Source organism: Myiozetetes cayanensis, unplaced genomic scaffold (assembly GCF_022539395.1).
Source record: "Myiozetetes cayanensis isolate MyiCay16 unplaced genomic scaffold, myiCay2020 scf17, whole genome shotgun sequence".
Classification (NCBI taxonomy): domain Eukaryota; kingdom Metazoa; phylum Chordata; class Aves; order Passeriformes; family Tyrannidae; genus Myiozetetes; species Myiozetetes cayanensis.
The window spans coordinates 7,979,625-7,997,814 of NW_026087378.1; the positions used below are offsets into that span (position 1 = coordinate 7,979,625).

General features: G+C 46.6%; 1 protein-coding gene across 1 annotated transcript; it reads left to right on the top strand.

Moving 5' to 3' along the window:
- The first annotated feature begins 1,271 nt into the window (after positions 1-1,271).
- Positions 1,272-17,318, top strand: LOC126638523 (serine protease inhibitor Kazal-type 5-like). Its single transcript, XM_050312479.1, has 12 exons — positions 1,272-1,329; positions 2,493-2,518; positions 3,601-3,728; positions 4,195-4,258; positions 8,501-8,631; positions 9,230-9,308; positions 9,786-9,847; positions 10,705-10,795; positions 13,111-13,238; positions 13,603-13,666; positions 16,601-16,653; positions 17,080-17,318. Exons 1-11 carry the CDS (start codon positions 1,272-1,274, stop codon positions 16,604-16,606), a joined length of 837 nt encoding a protein of 278 aa, XP_050168436.1. The 3' UTR covers positions 16,607-16,653; positions 17,080-17,318.
- Positions 17,319-18,190: the final 872 nt, after the last annotated feature.

The window sequence follows — 18,190 nt, forward strand, 5'->3', positions numbered from 1 at the left end:
GGAGAAATGTTAAGGATGACCACACACCAAAGTAGGACTCTAATTGCTTGGCTTTGGCTCCAGTTGTAAACAGTAACAACTGTTCTGATCTCAGAAGCGTGTGGCAGCAGTTTATTACAAGGATTTATACTGAGCTGTGGTGGCTTGTCTGGCCAAACACATATGTCATGCAGAAGTATGTTTTCTTCCTCAGATGGTACTGATCTGCCTCTCTGCACAGCAACAGCCTGTGCTCAAGTCCCTCATCGCTCTGCTCTGCTTCACTGACTCATTTATCCTCTTTGAAACCTTGCAAATGGCTTTTCTCTCCAAATTCTTCTCTTTTTCACTGGAGAACAAGGCACATAGCTTCTTCCCACGTAAATCACATTCCAGAACTTTGATGTCATCTTTATTTTCCTCTCTTGAGTCTCCTGAGAAACCCTGCACAGAATGATTACCTTCATCTTATCTCTTCTTTGGGAGAGACCTGAGCAGGGCTGCTTCACTGGACCCTTTAGCATCAATAACAACACACCTCTGTGAGCACCTCAAAGAGCAGCTTCTATATGGTCTGCCAAGTCCCACCTGGGCTGAGGAAAGGCTTTCACTAATAACACTGCATTTTTTTCTGAAGACAAGAGGGAAAGGGTGAGGGTCTGGCAGTATGGTTTTATCATTGACACAGCTACCATGTGAACTGTAGCATCAAGCCTAAAGAATTTCAATAAAACCTCAAACTTGATGTTTTTCAACTTTTCCTGAATGTTTACTCCTTAGGTTCATACTGAGGGGCTTTAATAAAAGCAAACTGACTTTCAGAGGTTTCAGTGACCTGGCCTTCCTCTTGTCTCTTCTGGAGCCACGTTATTAAAATAAAACCCTTTCAGCTATTTTGTTGAGATATGAAAGGGTGTTAGTGGTGTGCTGACTGGAGTACCTGTTGTCTTATGAACCATCCTAAAGATGGCAAGAATCCCTCTGGGGATTCCTGTGTTGGGGATCTGAAATGATCTATTTATAATTTTCTTACCTTGACAAAATGCAGGGAGTGACTCAAATATGTCCCATCCTTATGGAAATTAATTGTGTTAATGGGATCATTAGAATTCAGAGTAGTGTCAACAAACTGGTTTTTTCAGCTAATGATGGTTCTTGGGAAGATTATGTCATAAGGAAGGCGGAGAATCTGGTCATCTATATATATGTGATCAGACCTGAGCCCTTTCTTTGGGTTTCATTGAGCAATGCACTAGTAGAGTCAACACAGGCAAACAGCTGCCACCCTCACCATGAAAATAGAAGGTGCCTCGGTGGTCCTTGCTCTGGCATTTTTCTGCTTCTTCTCAGGTTAGTAACTTCTGATGTTCTCTGTGCTGAATCTGGGACTGGCAGAGGACACAGCCTGGCAGATCCCATAAATGCAGTGGGATAAAGGATTAGAGCCCTTGTTGTATAAAAACCATAGTGGCATAACAGAAGACCACCCTTTTTTTTGCTGTACTACATGTGTTGATTTGATGTAACGTCTTGATAATGGCTTTTTCTCTTGTGTGTAAAAAATGGTGACGTTTTATTGGTAGGTAAAAGCATCTGTTTTAATAGAATTAACAGTTTAAGAACAACAAAAAAGCCCAAACCAAACCAAACCCCATTTGTCTAAGTGGAAGAATACTAATTTCCAAACAGACTGAATTTTTGCATAAAAAGCCCAACTTTGAACACAAATATAATACAGTTTTTGGTAAATTCAGAAAAATGGTAATTTCTTGTCAACACTTGCTAAGAAATGCATTTTTATATGGCTGCAATAATTTGGCTACAATAGAGAGACTTCAGCAGGAGTTATGTTTGATGCAATGGTCTTTCAATTTACTGCCTGTTTCTATTGAAAAAGAGATAATGGAGGATTTCTTGGTGGTTCCCTGCGATGCTACTGATGATGTAAAAGAGGATGAAACATATTATATGAGCTTTAAGTGGCTTAGTAGAAAGAAATATGTATCAACTACTCACCTGCTGACTCAGTATTAATTCAGTAATTTGTGTGAGTTATTGCAAATGGAATGGGCCTTGAAAAGAAATTTGTCATTTTGGACAAACAAGAATGGTATGACCTAGCTCTGATATCCCAGTTTTAAGTGATGGTGAAGAAAGCCAAAAATATTTTGTGGGTTTGATACAACTACCAAGACAGGGTTGTAGAATACTGGAGAAACAGTTACTGAACCATCCTTGGATTTTAAGCCTGAGAAAAGTAACACAGTAAAGGAGGGCACAAAGGCACAAAAAAATGGATGTGCTTTTGCATTTGAATGACAAAAAGTGCAATGTTCCAGAAACTCTCTAATGCCCAGTCCCTTCTATCAGTGTAAAATAATGCATTGGATTAGCTTTTATCTATAGGTATTTGGGTGGATTAGGAAACTGCATTATTTTAATTAAATGCTTTTGCTTTAAAATTTCCCTTCAAAGATTTTTGTATGGTTTCATTGTTGGTTTTTCTGTCGCAGATGTTGCCAGCCAAGCTTCGATTAAGGCGAGTCCAACCTTTTCTATTCTGATTCTCCTTTTGTTTTGCCAACTTACCCTGCTTAATGCATGCTCTGAGCAAAGTCATTTAGATGGACTTATACTTAGGCATCATAGTGCTTTTTCAGGGGTGGAAAAAACAGTGAATCTCTCCATATTTAGAGACAATACTTTTGTAATACAGTAATGGCTCTAGCTGACAGTGTGTGCTTGGTGCATGATGCTGAGAACATATTCAAACAGCCCTGGGCTGGAAATCTCGTGAAGTGAAGTTAGAAATGGCATGAATTATATTTTTAATGATATTTTATAATATAGCTTCTGATCCAGCAGAAACTCCCGCTTCTGATAATTCCTGAGTTTCATAATTAAAAGAATTAAGGCAAGTCCTTTGAGTCTCAGAAAATAATTTGATTCAATGACTGAGAAGTCAGTTCCATTCATGTTTTAATCAAGCAAGCTTGTCTCCTTGGTAAAGATCCTTTCGGAAAACAGAGTAGCCAAAAATAACTAAACGGTTCATTGCTTCTCCCTAGTCTGCATTTCAGTTACCCAGCAGACGAGGCAAAGGGCTGCTGCAGCATCACATAATATTACTGCTCTGCTTCCTGAGAGGGTTGTGCTTTTCTGTGCTTGCCTTGCACCTGAATTGCTCTTCAGTCACTCTGTTCTGTTCATTCCTCTCACATCTCTCTGGTACTTCTAGGCCTATGTTTTCTGCTCTTGAATAACTTTGTAACATAGAACCCTTCCGTGCAGCGGGTAGCAATTTGCATCTGTATGCAAATTAAATATGTATTCTTTAAATTTGTATTCCTTTTCATGTGATTAATGTTTTTTGCAATGAGTTTTGGACTTTCTAGTTGTCTTTTCTGCCTTGGGAGCTGTGAGCAGGGCTCTTAGTACAGCTTGTACCATGTGTTGTGTGTGGTGAGGGATGGGCAGGAATGTGGCAGCCCCAGGACTGGTGCGAGCAAAGTGGTGCTGTTTGAGAGCATGTAGCACACACAAAAAGGATTAAATGTGAATGAACTGTTCTCAGGATCTTGATGGGAACCTCCACTGACTGTTCTCCTCTGCGCTTTTCAGAATGAGTGCAGGAAAATTTGGTCACTTCTGCGCAGTGGGAAGTTTTCCTGTCCCACCACCAAGGAGCCTTTCCGCAGCCCGAATAACAAAGGAGACCTCAACAAGTGCATGATGTGCCAAAGGCTGCTGTGAGTATTGGCTGCCTGCTGGCTTCAGTGGCCATCCTGCCCATCCAACATGTTCTCTCCTCCCACTGTGACGAGCCCACTCTTGAGAGGCTCTGTGTTGTCCTGGGCCAGTCAGACCAGTTAGTAACTCTTCAACAAACCTGTGAACCCAGTCCATCTCTCCAGCTCATCCCACAGTGGGGACTCACCATGGGGTGTGAGGAGCAAATGCAGAGTGAAGACTGACACAGATTTAGTTTCTTGTTTCCATAGATGGTGTTTATTAGGATGAGGGACCTGGATCTTAGGCAGGGAGAAAGGATGGCACTCTCAGTGCAGAGATGCTCAACACCCAGTGCTGGTCCATCCTGCTGCCTTGCGCAACGGGGAGGTGGGGTCGGCAGGACTGGCCTTTAATCACCACCTATCTTGGCTTTGCGTCCAAGGACTGCAGCTGCTCCGTCACTCACGCCTCCCTTTCTTGCAGGGAAAGAGACTCAAACAAAGGGAGTGGTGGAGAGGCGGACAGGAATGTGAACTCCTTGGGAAAGGTGAGGTGAAACATCACTGCTAAAGCCAGTTTTATTGGCGCACTGGGAGCAGGATGATGCAGTGGCTTTGTCTCTCCTGCCTCTGACCCGCTTCCCGAGTGCGCTTCTTTGTCTGCCGTGTGGGAAATCCTTGGGAGATGGGAAAGGGTCCAGCAATGTGCCTGCAATGCAAACAGGGCAGGCATGCTCTGCTGTGGGAAGAGGGTCCGGAGGAGTGTGAGGCTTTGTGCCATCCACGAGCATACAAGAAACCAAAACTCCTCGCAGCTCCTCCCAGGCAATCTCGTCCCAATCGGGCAATTACCAACACGGCACATACGGTCTGTGCCTGACCCAGAGTACACGCCAAGGAGGATACCTGCCTGTTTATAAGGCACACCGTTGGTATCTGGCAAATAATTAATAGCAAGGTTGGCGCATGTGAGCTCTGACTAGGGCAGGGTGTGGGAACAGGCCGGCTCTAATTGTCCCTTGTTTATCTTGTCGATGCACCTGGCTGGTTTCTTTTACCCATAGCTGTTTTTCTAGATAGCAGGCCTTTATGTGGAGGGAGCTGTCTTTTTAGCCTTGGGTTTTTATTCTGGGTAGGAGTGAATTGGTTGCGGTGATTTATTTATTTTATTTTTTTTTTAACATGTGGTTAAGCAGGGTAGCTTTCTAGCTCTTGTGTGTCTGGGTAAATTAAAGGCTTTGTAAAGCATAGTTGTCCTAAGGGAGATCTTTTTTTAAACACCTGACTTGCCAAAGTGTGGTCCTGAAGGCAGATGGACAGTTTTACAGCGTCAGGAAGAGACCTACACTGAATTTCTTTGTTAAGCCATAGATTTTCTGTCTGGCTTTTGGCAAGTAATTTTCTAGGCTTGACTTCCCCATCTGCAGAGCTGGGATAAGTTATCAAACCATCTCCTCTACACAGTATGAAGGGAAAAATGTATTACAGATCACATGGCAGATAAGGTTGTAAGTGCTGCATAAACGAACCTAAAGACTTCACATGTACCCTGGGTTTCTTATGCTGCAGACCTGCCCTGAAAGTTATAGGAAAGCTGTTCAGAGGAAAGTAAAGGCCAGGCTGAAATGCTTAAGCAGGTTTTGCTACAAAAGCCTTTTGTGAAATAGAGTGCTTGGGTTCAATTAACACATACCATCATGTTAAGTGGAAGGTAAAAACACCCACGTCTTACTCCCATGTACCTGGGAATGTGAGATGAGCAAGGATTATACTTCTTTATGCCTGCAGCTTCATCTTTTTACTGTGCATGAATTTTAAAATTCTTGGTAGTATGTTCTCTCACGAGAGATGGGAAAACTGTCTTTCTCATTTAAAATTCACTGAAATTGTAGATTTTATACTTAGAGCAGAACTTAGGTCCTTTTGGGCAGGCTCTTGCATCGTCTTTTCTATTACCAATAGAAAAAGGCTACCCTGGATGTAAAAGACACATCTACTCATCTAAACATACTGATTTATTTGTTTTATGCTGCATGCTATGGTTTTCCATTGAGTTACGCCTCAAGGAAATAAAATAGCGTTTGAAATGTATTTCAGTGGGTGAATAATCCTTTGTGGGTTTGTGGGAGATGTGTCTCTGTCAGCATATCCATGTCAACCCATGCTTTTGGCATTTGTACAGGATGACTGTTGGGAGTTTCGGGATCTGTTTGAGAAAGGGAAACTTTCCTGCACCAGAGAAAATGACCCTGTCAGGGATGCCTCTGGGAAGCAACACAGCAATAAGTGCATCATGTGTGCAGAGAAGTTGTGAGTAACAAAAAAAAAAAAAAATCACTCACCCCTCCTGCAGCTGATGAAGGGGAAAACGTCTCCTCCCTGGAGCACCCTGGTATTCACTTTCTCATCTTCCTTCTCTTCCAGCAAAAGGGAGAAAGAGCGGAAGTTATCTAAAAACAGACAAGGAAAAGATAAGGTGAGATTAAAGTATTAGGCAGGTCAATATAGAACTTTATTGGATTTCCACCCAAGACAGACAAAAAGCAATGTTATTCTACTCAGTTGCTCGGTCTTCTCTGAGTTAATTTTGAGATCCATGTTCCTTTCCCTCCCTATTTATTATTCATGCTCTTGAATCCCTCAAGTAAACAACTTGTGCCTGAACATCATAGTCTGTCCCACTGACCTGTGGATCTAGGTACAGGCAAACCCCAACAAAGTAGGAAACCAGCTGTGCTGTGCTGTCCTGAATCCTGGCTTGAAGGTGGAGATGTCAGTGCTGCTGATAGTGCTAATTAGGTAAAAAAGAAAAACGTGTGGAAAACTAAATCTAAACTCTGCACATCTTAAGAGATCATTGTGTTCTGGGAGGAAAGTTCAGCTTTGTTTTATCTCCAGGCCTGTGGTTCAGTTTTAGCTTTTTTTGTTGGAAACCTTGTTCTCATGAAGCTGCCATTCACCAGCTTTTCCCTGGCATGCTGCAGCCACCATGTCCCTGTGCCCTGATGCTTTGCTGGAAAAAATTGTTCTGTAAGGGCGGAAAATAGTCGCTCTCCAACCCTTAGCTTTTGATTCTGGTGTGGTCCCCTTAAGCCTCAGTCTTGGGGATAATCCTGTTTTAGTGTTTTTCTAACAACTTTGGCACCAAAAAATAGAAGTATAAGTGAAATTTGCTTATGGTAAAGCTGGGAGGCAGTATCAGCAGAAGAGGATCAGCAGATCACTCAAGACTAATTGGATAGCACTGAGGCCTGGAGTAATAGAAATAAGATAAAATGTAATGGCACTGCAAGATCACACACTCAGTGATTAACAAGAATTCATACTCATTGGTTAAAAGTGACAGAGGATAAGAAAGCCCTGCATTTATTAGTGGGTCAGGGATGCGACAAGCCACGAAAAAGGCAAATGCGCAACTTGGATGTGCTCAGTGAGATTTTTGCAGCGGAGGTCGGGAAGTTAACAGGGCTCCAGAAATGCTGGTTCAAAGGGAGAGCATTTGAGAGAGGCTGTTGGGGAAGGCAGATTTGTCTTGGAGGCAGAGGATTGGGCTGCTGAGCTGGGCTGGCCACAGGGAACAAGATAAAGAGGGGCTGGGAGAGCTTTCCTGGGCTAGTCCTGGAGAGAAACTGTTCAGGGGTGTGAGGACATGCTGGTGGTGGGGAAGAAGCAGCAAGGCTTTCAGGGAGCCCCTCTGAAGTGGGTGCAGTGCTTATTTGTGGTGGGAGTAATGCACTGTGACTGCTGAACACAGCAGGAGCAGGCTTATCCTGCACCGGTCACCTCTCCTACCCATGGCTAGTGTGGCTCCAGGAAAACTTGTGGCTTTAGGTTTTGCACTCAGAGTGGTTTGTCAGTGTTAGTTCCATGGGAAAGCTGAGGAGATGGAGACTGAGGTGCTCTGGATGGGATGAGGGACAGCATGGTGGAAATCTGCTGGCAGAGAGGATGAGGTGCTATAAACTTCTGAGCAAAGCAAAGGATGAGGCCAGTGACCTGCTAAGGACCTTATTACAAGCTATCAAAAATCCTGTGCACAAAAAGGGCAGAAAATGGCAAGTGTTAAAACCTTTTTTGCAAAAAGAAAAGAGTAAGTGAAATTCAGTTACTTATCCTCTGTACTTGCTGTTTGGAACTGGCTATTGCAGTGTATGAAATAGTTGAAATTAAGGAGGCCGAATGTTTCCATCCATGTTACATAACAGGGCAAGTTAACACAGTTTCTCTGAAGCAATTCTGAACAAGGAACAAATTAATGATCTGCTCTCCAAACAAACTGCCTCTGCCCATGGACTATTAAGTATGTTTGCATTGTGCTTTTATGTTTTAACTGCTTCTTCTTGATTGAGTTTGATCCCAAAGTGTGACTGGTTTGGAGGACAGTACTCTCTTTGTAAAGACAATTATCTGAGCTACTATCTGGGAAAAGGCTGTAGCTATGTATTAAGGATGTTGGGAGAAGAGGGAGTGACTTATTACAGTATTGGTCACATCACTGGCATGCTTTGGATAGCCCAATGAGGAGAATAATAATTAGTTGGACCATACTAGAAAACTCCCCAGCACGTGCTTTGCAGGCAGAAGGATCTGGAATTTTTCTGACTCACTCCTCTGTTTATATGCTAAGTGGCTGGTGCTGCACACCCTCTTCTCTCACCCCCACCCGGATTCTCCCGGGATGCATTTGTGATGGTTCAATGCTTTCCTGGCAGGGAACCCCAAATTCCTAAGGGCCAGGTCGATAAGACAAGGAGGACAGGGTGCCCTAACCCTCTGCCCTCCTTCTGCAGGACGACTGCAGCGAGTTTCGCTCCCAGTTTGAAGCTGGTGGACGACTGTCCTGCACGAGGGAGAATGACCCTGTCCGGGATGCTTCTGGCAAGCAGCACACCAACAAATGTCTCATGTGTGCAGACAAGTTGTGAGTACAGCTTCCTCTGAGCAACAACAGCAATGGGGGAAAACCTCCAGCTGCAAAACTGCAGCTTTTGCTTGTGAAGCTGCATCTGGGCAATGCCTGGGAGAGTCCTCACTCCCAGTGGCCCTCCAAGAGATGCTCTGACAGTTGGGCTCCAGCCATTGTCCCTCTTCCTGCTTCCCTTTCAGCGCTAAGGGCCCAGGGGCAGGTGAGAAGCAGTGTGGAGTAGAGGAGGAGAAGCAAGTTTGACAGAGAGCATCTCTTTCCCAGGGGACTGTTGGGCATGGGCAGCTCCTGAGGAGTTTCCCATGCATGTACTTTGCCTTCCAGATGCTCTCTCTCTACTCCCATAGAGCATATGCAGAAGCAGCCCTGATATGAAAGCAGCCACCTGGATCCAGGATGTAGCATACAGTGGGAATGGTGAGGAGAAGGGAGAAGGCTTAGAGGTGGGAATTAGGAACAGGACCACCAGGAACAGGGATTGTGGATGGGGAGGTGGTGCCTAATGGCATGATGCTGGCTTACAGGGCAGCCCTGGGTGCTGGTGGCACTCACACTGCCATAGCACTGTCTTTTTTCTCCTCTTTCCTTCTTCCAGCAAAAAGGAAGCTCAAAGAGGTCAGTCTGGTGGAATTGGCCAGCGTAACAGATTGCCCACTTCAGAGAGGACAAACCAGGTGAGAATGAGCTTGAAGGCTTTGCTGAGCTCAGAGAAAGAGTCTGTAGGATCTGGGTGGCCAGGGACTACCTGTGGTCAGCCTGGGGATAATCAGGGTGCTTAGAATGTTGTAGCCAGTAAATGATGGGGGAGATGCAGATTATATTGCAAAGCCTCATTCATTTGTGGGATGGACCTGGGTGTGAGCATATAAACTGGACATGTTTGGACCTGAAAGAACAGCCCCTCACTTTCCCAGTGATGCTGTATGAGAGATAAAGACAGGTTCAGACTCCCCACAATCCTGTAAGCCATCAGATGACAACATTTGGTGGGGCTGGAGCGTATCAAAGCTGGTTCTCTAAGATCAGCCCTGTAATTCTCTGGGTCCAGGAGGAGGAGAGGGGGAGGGCAGGAGCTGCTTTAGCTTTGCTACTTCTCTAGTTGTATAAGAGTTTTTTCTGTGGTTGTTGAATGTGACCCTTCCCTTTTGCAGAAGAACTGTGGTGGTTCACGGCAGGGGGTAAATGAGAGACGTCCCTTCTCAACGGGCCGAGGGTGAGTTCAGCAGCACCTGGGTTGGCAGCATGTCCTTCTGCACATACCACAAACCCTGGCACTGGTTTCTGCCCCCTTCCACCTGCATGAGCTTTCCTAGGGATGGTCAGGAGGTTTATTGGAGCAGGAATGTTTTGGCAGCACACAAGCAGCACTGTCTGTGATGGAGAAGTCCATGTTGTTCTGTTTGGTGCTCAGTACAGCATGTCTTTGCACTGGCTAAACTGGTGATGGGAAAGAGACATGGTGGGGCATGTTTCTCATGCAACCCTTGCTCCTTTTTGGCCTTGACTCTGTGTACTAAGCACCAGTGATTACTCTGCTCAGACTACTTCTCAGGACACTTTGTCCAGCAAATCCTGGCAGTGCATCCGTGTGTGCCTGGCCCTGGCTCGTCCTCATCCCCTGGCTCAGAGGTAGTGCCTGGTGCATCACGTGCTTTCTGGGCACTGGTCAGGCACTCCTGTTTGTTTTGTAGCTGCTAGACCTGAGCAGGACTCAGCTGCTGCTCTTTCAGAGCCTTTTCTGGGGAACACTGGCATTTCTTGCTTTTGGCTGGTGCAATTCCTCAATCCCCCTTGCACCAAGTGATGCCAGCAGACACGGAGGTGCAGAGCCCTGGGCTGGTGGTACACTTGGCCTGAGCACAGGGCAAGGTTGTCCTGCTGTTGGTTGCCTCCCTGACAGAATGTGGCTGGGGGGCTTCTCACCCTCTCCTATCCCCGAGAGTGGGTGGATGTCATAGTGCAAGCTGCTCTCAGAGCTGTGGGGGCAGGTGGGGAGGGTGGGTTTGCACTGTGCTCCCCCTGTTTGGGAGGGTGGTGTGATGAACAGTATCTTTGCTTTCTCTCTGCCAGCCCACAACGAAACAAAGCTCAGCGTGGCAGGAACTGCGACCGGTCACCTGGCCGCAAGTCACAGAGCAGAGACACCAATGAGTCCCAGATGGTAAAGCCACCTCCTGCACCTTGGATGGCAGCTGTATGGGCAGAAATGGGGACCTCTCCCACAGGGGGCTTCTTTGCCAGTGCTGAGCCCCCCCTGCTCCTTCCCCAGCAGATGCTTCTGTTCTTGCTGTAACCCTAAAGCTTCTCACTTGGCCCTGTGCCCTTGAAAGGGTTTGAATGAGTGAAAGTGTCTGTACTGCGATGCCAGCCCCTGTATCACCCGGCACTAAGCAGAGGGAAGGGCTTGGCTCCTTATGGGAGTACATCAGCTATGGGGGTGCTGGTTTTGAACTCGGGCTGGATGCCTGCCCCACATTTAGCCAAACTGTGTTGAAAATGTCACCTCCCCCCCTCACCTCCTTCATGCTGAGAAGGTGCTGAGATAAAGGCCATGGCCAGAACAGGGTGATGGAGCTGACCAGCGGATGAGGACAAGATTGGCAGGAGGAGGGAGTGCTAAAGGGGGAAGCACTGAGCAGTAGATGACAAGTGTGTATGGAATAATGTGGGAGGAAGGTGGGGGTGTCTGCTCTCCCTTCTCATGAAAGAAAATGGAATAGTTCCAGCAAAGCTAAAAGTGGAAAATATGAACTAATAAGAGAAAATAAGTTACTGTAAAAAGGGTGACTAAACTGTGGATCTCACTGTCACAGGGTGTTGTCAAGAGGTAGGATGGCTAAAAAAAAAAAATACCTGATGTTTTAATTCCTTCAGCATTTGCATACAGTAATTTAAATAACATTTTGGAAGGGATAGAAAGTGTATTTCCATGGGTGGAGAGACCTTACTACCAATTGCCTTAATTCTCCCTGAAGCCTCTGTCACTGACTGCTTTTAGAAAAGGGATATTTAAGTTAAAAACCAAGTAGATAGTTCAGGTACAGCAATTTTGATGCATTCCAGAGGAAGCATTAGGAGTAATAAGGCCAGTCTGCTTCAGGGCTTAGTGGTATTTCCTGGTAGCACTGGAGGGGGAGTGGATGCTGATGAGCCTGACAGACGAGAGGTGATTCAGAGAGCAGATCTGCTCCCCTCCTCTTTCCAGGGCCACCTGTGGGTTTTGTCACACAGTTCTCCAGAGCCAAAGGAGTGGTGGCACTGGCTGCTGGCACCTGTGATATGTGGGGCTGCTGGTGGGGTGGCTGCCTGTCCTGGGCAGAGGTGCAGGCAGAGATGTCTGGTGCGTAGGAAGGCACTGAGCAGAGGATTGCAAAGGTCAGCAGTGTCTGCTTTCACATCACCAATAATTACCCAGATGAGGGAGGAAGCAGCACATTACTGAAATTAGCAAGTGATGTTTAACCAGCAGGTGCTATCACAGCACCCCAAGATCACGGAAACCCCCCTACAGCACCTGGCATGAAATCTTCTTTCCCTGTAGTACTTCCCACCCTACAGGGCTATTGATAAAACGTCATTTCTGTGCTAAATACTGCATCCCAAGGTGGAATGGGAAGTGGAATACCCTCTCAGTCCCACTGTACCATTTGCAGTCATTGCAACATATTTTGTAGCACCTGGAGGTGGGGTTGGGAGCCCATTAGTCACTTTTTTGTCTCAATCTTTTCTCAATGCCTGGAGCAGCGGTGGGTGGCAGAGCTGAGGAAGGGGCTGTGTGTGCCAGGGAACAGGCTGTGCTATCCCTGACCTCTGCTGTTGGAAATCTGCTATGACTCTGCAAACACTCGCCCTGCTCTGCTGGTAAGGTGTGAGAGGCTTTTTCAGGGTCTCCAAAGGTCACTCCTTGGTGCTGTGAGTTTGTCCTGGCTGTGCCACGTGTGGTTTGTAAGGAAAACTGTGCCTAAATGTTCCCATGTTGCCATGCTCGAGAGGAAACAAGAGGGCACCCCTCATTAGTCATAGCTGCTCAGATATGCTCGTGTCTGTCGACGCAGTGGGCGGCAGAAGTTGTGCTGCGTGTCGCACCGCCCTCGGGCAGCACCACTCTGCTGGAGACGGCTTCCCTTAATTTTGGCCAATGGGTTTCATCTTCATTCTTGGAGATGAAACGGCATCAAAGCCCTGATAAGGAGGACTAGGAACAGGTAGCAGAAGTTTGTCTTCTTGTGGATTCACAGTGAGAGGAATAAACCTGAGATGGATCAGATGAGTGGGGCGTGAGGGCTCCGTTCCCAAATGCTTGACTGGCTGGTCCAACAAGAGACACAATCTCTTTCCAAGCCCTAGCTGGAGGTGTGATGGACATGCTAGAGGGCAGAGGGGCTCCATGCAGGGCTTGGTTTATGAGCACTTTTAAGTCATTTAAAGGGTCTTGCAAATGAACCAGCACCAAATGCGATTTCTTTGTCTCTTCAGCTGGACTGTGATCGAATTCTGCACGGGGTAAAGGGTGGAAGGATTTTCTGCAGCGAATCCTCACAACCAGTCTGTGGCACTGATGGGAAAACATACAAAAATGAATGTGACTTGTGTTCAGCTGCCATGTGAGTAGGCGGAGAGATTTCACTAATGCAGGGCCATCCACCATTCCCGAGTGTCTTTTGCAGAACAGTGTTTGTTTTGATACATCATGACTCACTATCAAGTGTGTCCTCAGTGCTTTGCTGTTAAGCAAACATAGATCAAAATGCCTGAGATTAATCTGATGACAGCTAATTAAGATACACAAGTTGCCAGGGTCCCCTATTCCCTTTCTGCCCAATCACAGATCGTTTGGGGAGTAATAAATGCCACCATATTGGAAGTAGCATCAAAGCATTAAGGAGTCCACAGAGGACTGTCCCGCTGATGGCAGAGAGCCGTGGCATGCAAGTGAATAATGAGCAATGTCTTGTCCGCCCTTTGCAGGAGAGCTTCAAACTTCATCACGTTAAACCATCAAGGCGAGTGCCGAGAGCCTGTCCCTGAACTGGTAAGTGGCACACCACGGCTGGGCTGTGAACATCAATCTTTTCCCTTCCTCTGGTGAAACTCCCCCACTGGCACTGTCTCAGCCCGTGGGGATCTGATCCAGGCAGCCACAGTGGGGAGTGAGGAATGAGAAGTAGCTGGCACTTAGTCATGAACTGCAGGGGGGTCTACACTTAGACCCTGCTGGCAGGTTAACTGAGTTAGCTTGTTTGTCCAGTTAACACTGGGATAATTAAAGCCATGCTCTGCAGCTGCTTTTCAGCCACATTAGTTGGGAGAGAGGAGAGGTATTGGAATCCCCATCTCTCTTCCTCCTCCCCTTTGTTTTTCTGGAGAGGAATGTTGCTGAGATGTAAAAGAAAAAGTGCCTCTTGCTGTGTGTAGTATCCCATTTTTCACTCCAGGTGCCTGCTGGGAAGCCAACCTGGCCTCTGCCATCTGTGGCAGGATCGTTAGAGTCCCAGGATTGGGTGTTCATGGTCCAGATGTTTAAATACAGGTTGAGACTTGGATTTAATACATAACCTGGGCATAGTCTCCATGTTTTCCTTAGGCTCTACGATAGGAGAGTGATGGAAAAACACCTGACTTTCCTCCTGGGACTTTGGTTTGACTAGGAAGACCACAACTGTGTAAACTATAAATGCCTGCTTCCCTAAATAATATCCAGGGAGATGGTTGGGAAATGAAAACTATTCACTAGGTGGCATACTTTCGGGAAAGGTCTTGACATCTTGTGCAATCCCACATAGCAGATGAGTTAAACATTTCTCGGTTGTGCTTTGTCGTTCTACCAGTGGAAGCTTGACAGTCTCCAGCACTTGGATTTGCAGCCTGTGTCTCCCAGTTTGTCTGAGTGCACAGGATGTCCTGTGGCACTCAGGGACAACTGTCTTCATTGGCATGAACTCTTGAGAAACTGAATATTCATACCAAGGGAAATAGATTTGTTTCCATTCTAAACCTATAGATGATCCAAATATTGAACCTGCCAAAGAGAAGTTCTGTAAAGTTTTGGATGGAGCTTTGACTTCTGAATGAGAATGTGGTATCCATGGGTTTGTAGGCAACAAGGAGCTGTGAGGTATGAGAGCAGTCATGCCATGCCTTCCTTTGCTCGGTGACAGGATGCCCCCAGATCCCCAAGACACTAAGAACTGAACATCTTAGCTCTTTTTCCCCTCTTCTCTAAAGCAGCAGGGTACTCTAACCTTTGTTTCAAGTTGAAGACGTAGTGCAGAGGGAAAGAATCTTGCCTATGATGATACTGGTGGCCTTTGTGTCTTGATTCTCAGTGAGATGGAGCCACTGTGAATTCTGGGGGCACAGGAAGCCCGGGCAGTACATGAGTCTGTTAGTGACTGTGCTCATGCTGCCTGAGACAGAATGAGATTGGTACACCGTGGCACCAGAAAAGTAGAGAGGATTCCCACAAAATTGTACCTGGTCTGGAATTCCTCACTGTTTCATGTTTTACCACACTGTTACAGCTCTCAAGCCACTGCAATTAGAGGGGGATGCCATTTACTGAAAGTCACAGCTTGTAGCTATGTTAAGTATTCCAAGGAGAGCTGGATGCAATTAAAAGGGAAAGTGATAAGCTTTTTCTGAGGGGCAAGAAAAGTTAAACAAAAGCCCCCATCCACAATGATTTATTCTTTGTTTTGTTTGGGTTTTTTTTTTAAGTCACCTGAAGGATCAGACTGAAAATTTATGGGAGCTTATAAACAATGTACAGAGCAAAGCTATTTTCAGCACTGAAATTCATGCTCACTTTTAGTATAATGAATTTTTCTCTCTGCTGAAGATTCAGGCACTGAATATATGCCACTAAAACCTGGAGGAAACTAGCTTCCAGCAGTGCTTTTGGCATCAGAAATAGGTTTAGAGAGTTGCAATGTGCAGAATATGAAATGCTTCGGAGGAAGATAGGAAATTGTTACCCAAAAAATGTAGTATTTCCTTGAGTTATTTTTAATATATCCATAGAGAGTGCTGGGTTGCCTGAGAAAATGTGTGTTCAAGCTGCCTCATCCCTTTGCAACTCAGTGCCTGCATCCGCTCCTGCCCGCAAAGCTGCAGCTGGATTTCCGTGTGTTTCTGACAGCTCTGGTAACCCGATGGCCATCAGGGAAGGATGCTTGTAGGAAGGGGTGGGAACAATGTGGTTTGACAGAGACCCGATACTAAAGGGTGTTTCTGTGCATGGCTGAGGTGGAAAACCTCTCTGCAGAGTCAGCCTGTCCCCACTGGCCAGCATTGGGTCTTGCCACCTTGCCTGGGAGGTCTGTGCTGTAACTGAATTCCTTTGATCCTGTTCTGCTTTACTGATGAGAAATGTAGGTCGGCATCCTGGGTTTAGATATCTTTTTTTTTTTGTAAGTTAACTGGCTGGTATGTCCTGCAGTGCTGTGTCACAGGGATGGATTGATTGTGGGTCTTTCCAGCACATTTGACTTTTAATGCTGCATATCTCGCACTTCCTCTACTTGTTCAAAGAATTTTCCACAGATCACCCAGGCAGTAGTCACCAGTCTGCCCACATCAGGCAATAAGTCATGGGAAAAAGTCCAGTTTCTCCTTTTTTTTTGTTTTTTTCTTAACAAATAGAAAACTCCTAGATGGGCAAGTCCCAGTTTCCTTACAGTGCTCTGTTTTGCCATGCAGCTTTTCGAGGTGGCAAAAGTAAGAAAAGAAGAAAAGCAGGACCTCTCCTAAGTAGAAAATAGGTGTGGAAAGCACCTAGCTTCACGCTGAAATGAATCTTGTTTTCCTCAGCTGGCAGTGGCCCAATCTGCCTGTCCTTGTGCCAGGCTCTGCTGCAGTTGTCTTATGTGGCACTGAGCTGGCCTTGAGGGGCTGTCACAACGATAGCAGTGTCACACAGCAGTGATCAAGGTTGGGGATGGACTTATTTTTTGCTCTCCCTTTCCAGGAGTAATGGAGTTCAGACTGCCAGCAAACACCAGGAATCAGCTGTGACCAAAGGTATGGAGAGAGGGGCAGTGACTTACTCCTGCTTGGCCAGCCTGTCCTTTGGGGGCTCTGTTTCACAAGGATTGGAGTGTCCTACCTTGCTGGACAAGTGGCAGGGCTGGGACAGAGGGCCCTGCAGGATTCCTCCTCTCACTGCAGATATGGGATGGTGGGGCTGAATCTGGAGGAATTTGCAGTAGTGGGCTCTGCCTACTCCTTTTTCCCTGGCTCCGTTTTTCCAGCCAGGCTGTCCCTGCAGAACAGGGAGGATGCTGGCAGAGCAGCGTGCTGCTGTCCCCCATCACAGGAGAGGCAGGCTGGCCCAGAGCCCCTGCAGAGCATGGGGGCATCACAGCTTCAATGTTTCTTCATGATTCTTTCATGTCCCTCTGCCTTCTGGGTCTATAGTAATGAACTGTCTCCCCTGTGTCTCTATAGGACAAGTAAAGGAAGAGTCGATGTTGAGCATCAGGGGAGCTGCCAAGTCCCCAGGACTGCCAGAGTTGCCTTCAACCCCTTCTGCAGCAAATGGGGCCCATCCTTGCTCAGGTGGAGGGCAAAAGGCTGTGGGGACTCAGTGGTGTCTTCCCAGGTCTGCCCCGTGCGTGCCGTTGCAGTCTCTGCCGCCTCGCTGTGTCTTAACGTGCTTCTACAATAAAGATAACTCATCAGCTTCATGTCACTTTTCTTCACTAAGCCTCACGGGAGGGACACACGAGTCCCCACTCCAGCTTTATACCATGTGCTCCTTAGGCAATAAGCGCCCTGAGGTGCACGAGCTGCTGTAAATACCTGGTGAAGATGTTGGACCCGAGGAGGAAGAGCATGGTCTGGGGTTTTGTGAGGAGGGACCAGGGGTCAGGTTCCCTCTGACTCATTATGGGGTCTTGGGTCAATCACTTCACTGCCCTATCAGCCCTTTTCTCCTGCCTGTAAAACAAACATTAAAAGATACTTACCTACCTCAGAGGGTTGTTTGAGATTTAATTGGTTTACATTTGGAAATTTACAAGAAAAAATTGGTTTTAAAGCACCCTGGGCTGGCAGTTTAGATGTCGCAGTAAATGTCCTTTCCAGGCTTCTCATCTGAGGCACTGGGAAATCCAGACCACTTTGTTTTGAGCCATAGTGGGAAGTAGATACATCTCAAGTGGTCATGTCAGATGGTGTGCTGAGCCCTGACCCGCTGGAGCTGGGGGCACATCCAGGAAGAATCTGGAGGTGTGAATTTGGCCAGCAGTATTTCTTGGTGTGAGAGGGCAGAAGTGCTGATTGCACCCTCAAGGCACCACAGAAAGCTCAGACATCGTGGTAGCCCATGGACTGTCGCTGTCTGGGTCACCTTCTGCCTTGACCTGAACTTCCCTGTGGGCTCAAGGGCTCAGCCAGTGCCCATCTTTGGGTCCATCTCCTGCAGGGAGAGGAGGGTCCTTCCTTCAGGGCCCTGGTGCTGGGGCAGATGCACAAGTGAGAATTTCCATGGTATGAAATGGCTTAAGGTTTTTTTAGGAAAGGTTTTGTTGGTTTGAGGTGTAACTGAGTTACAGAC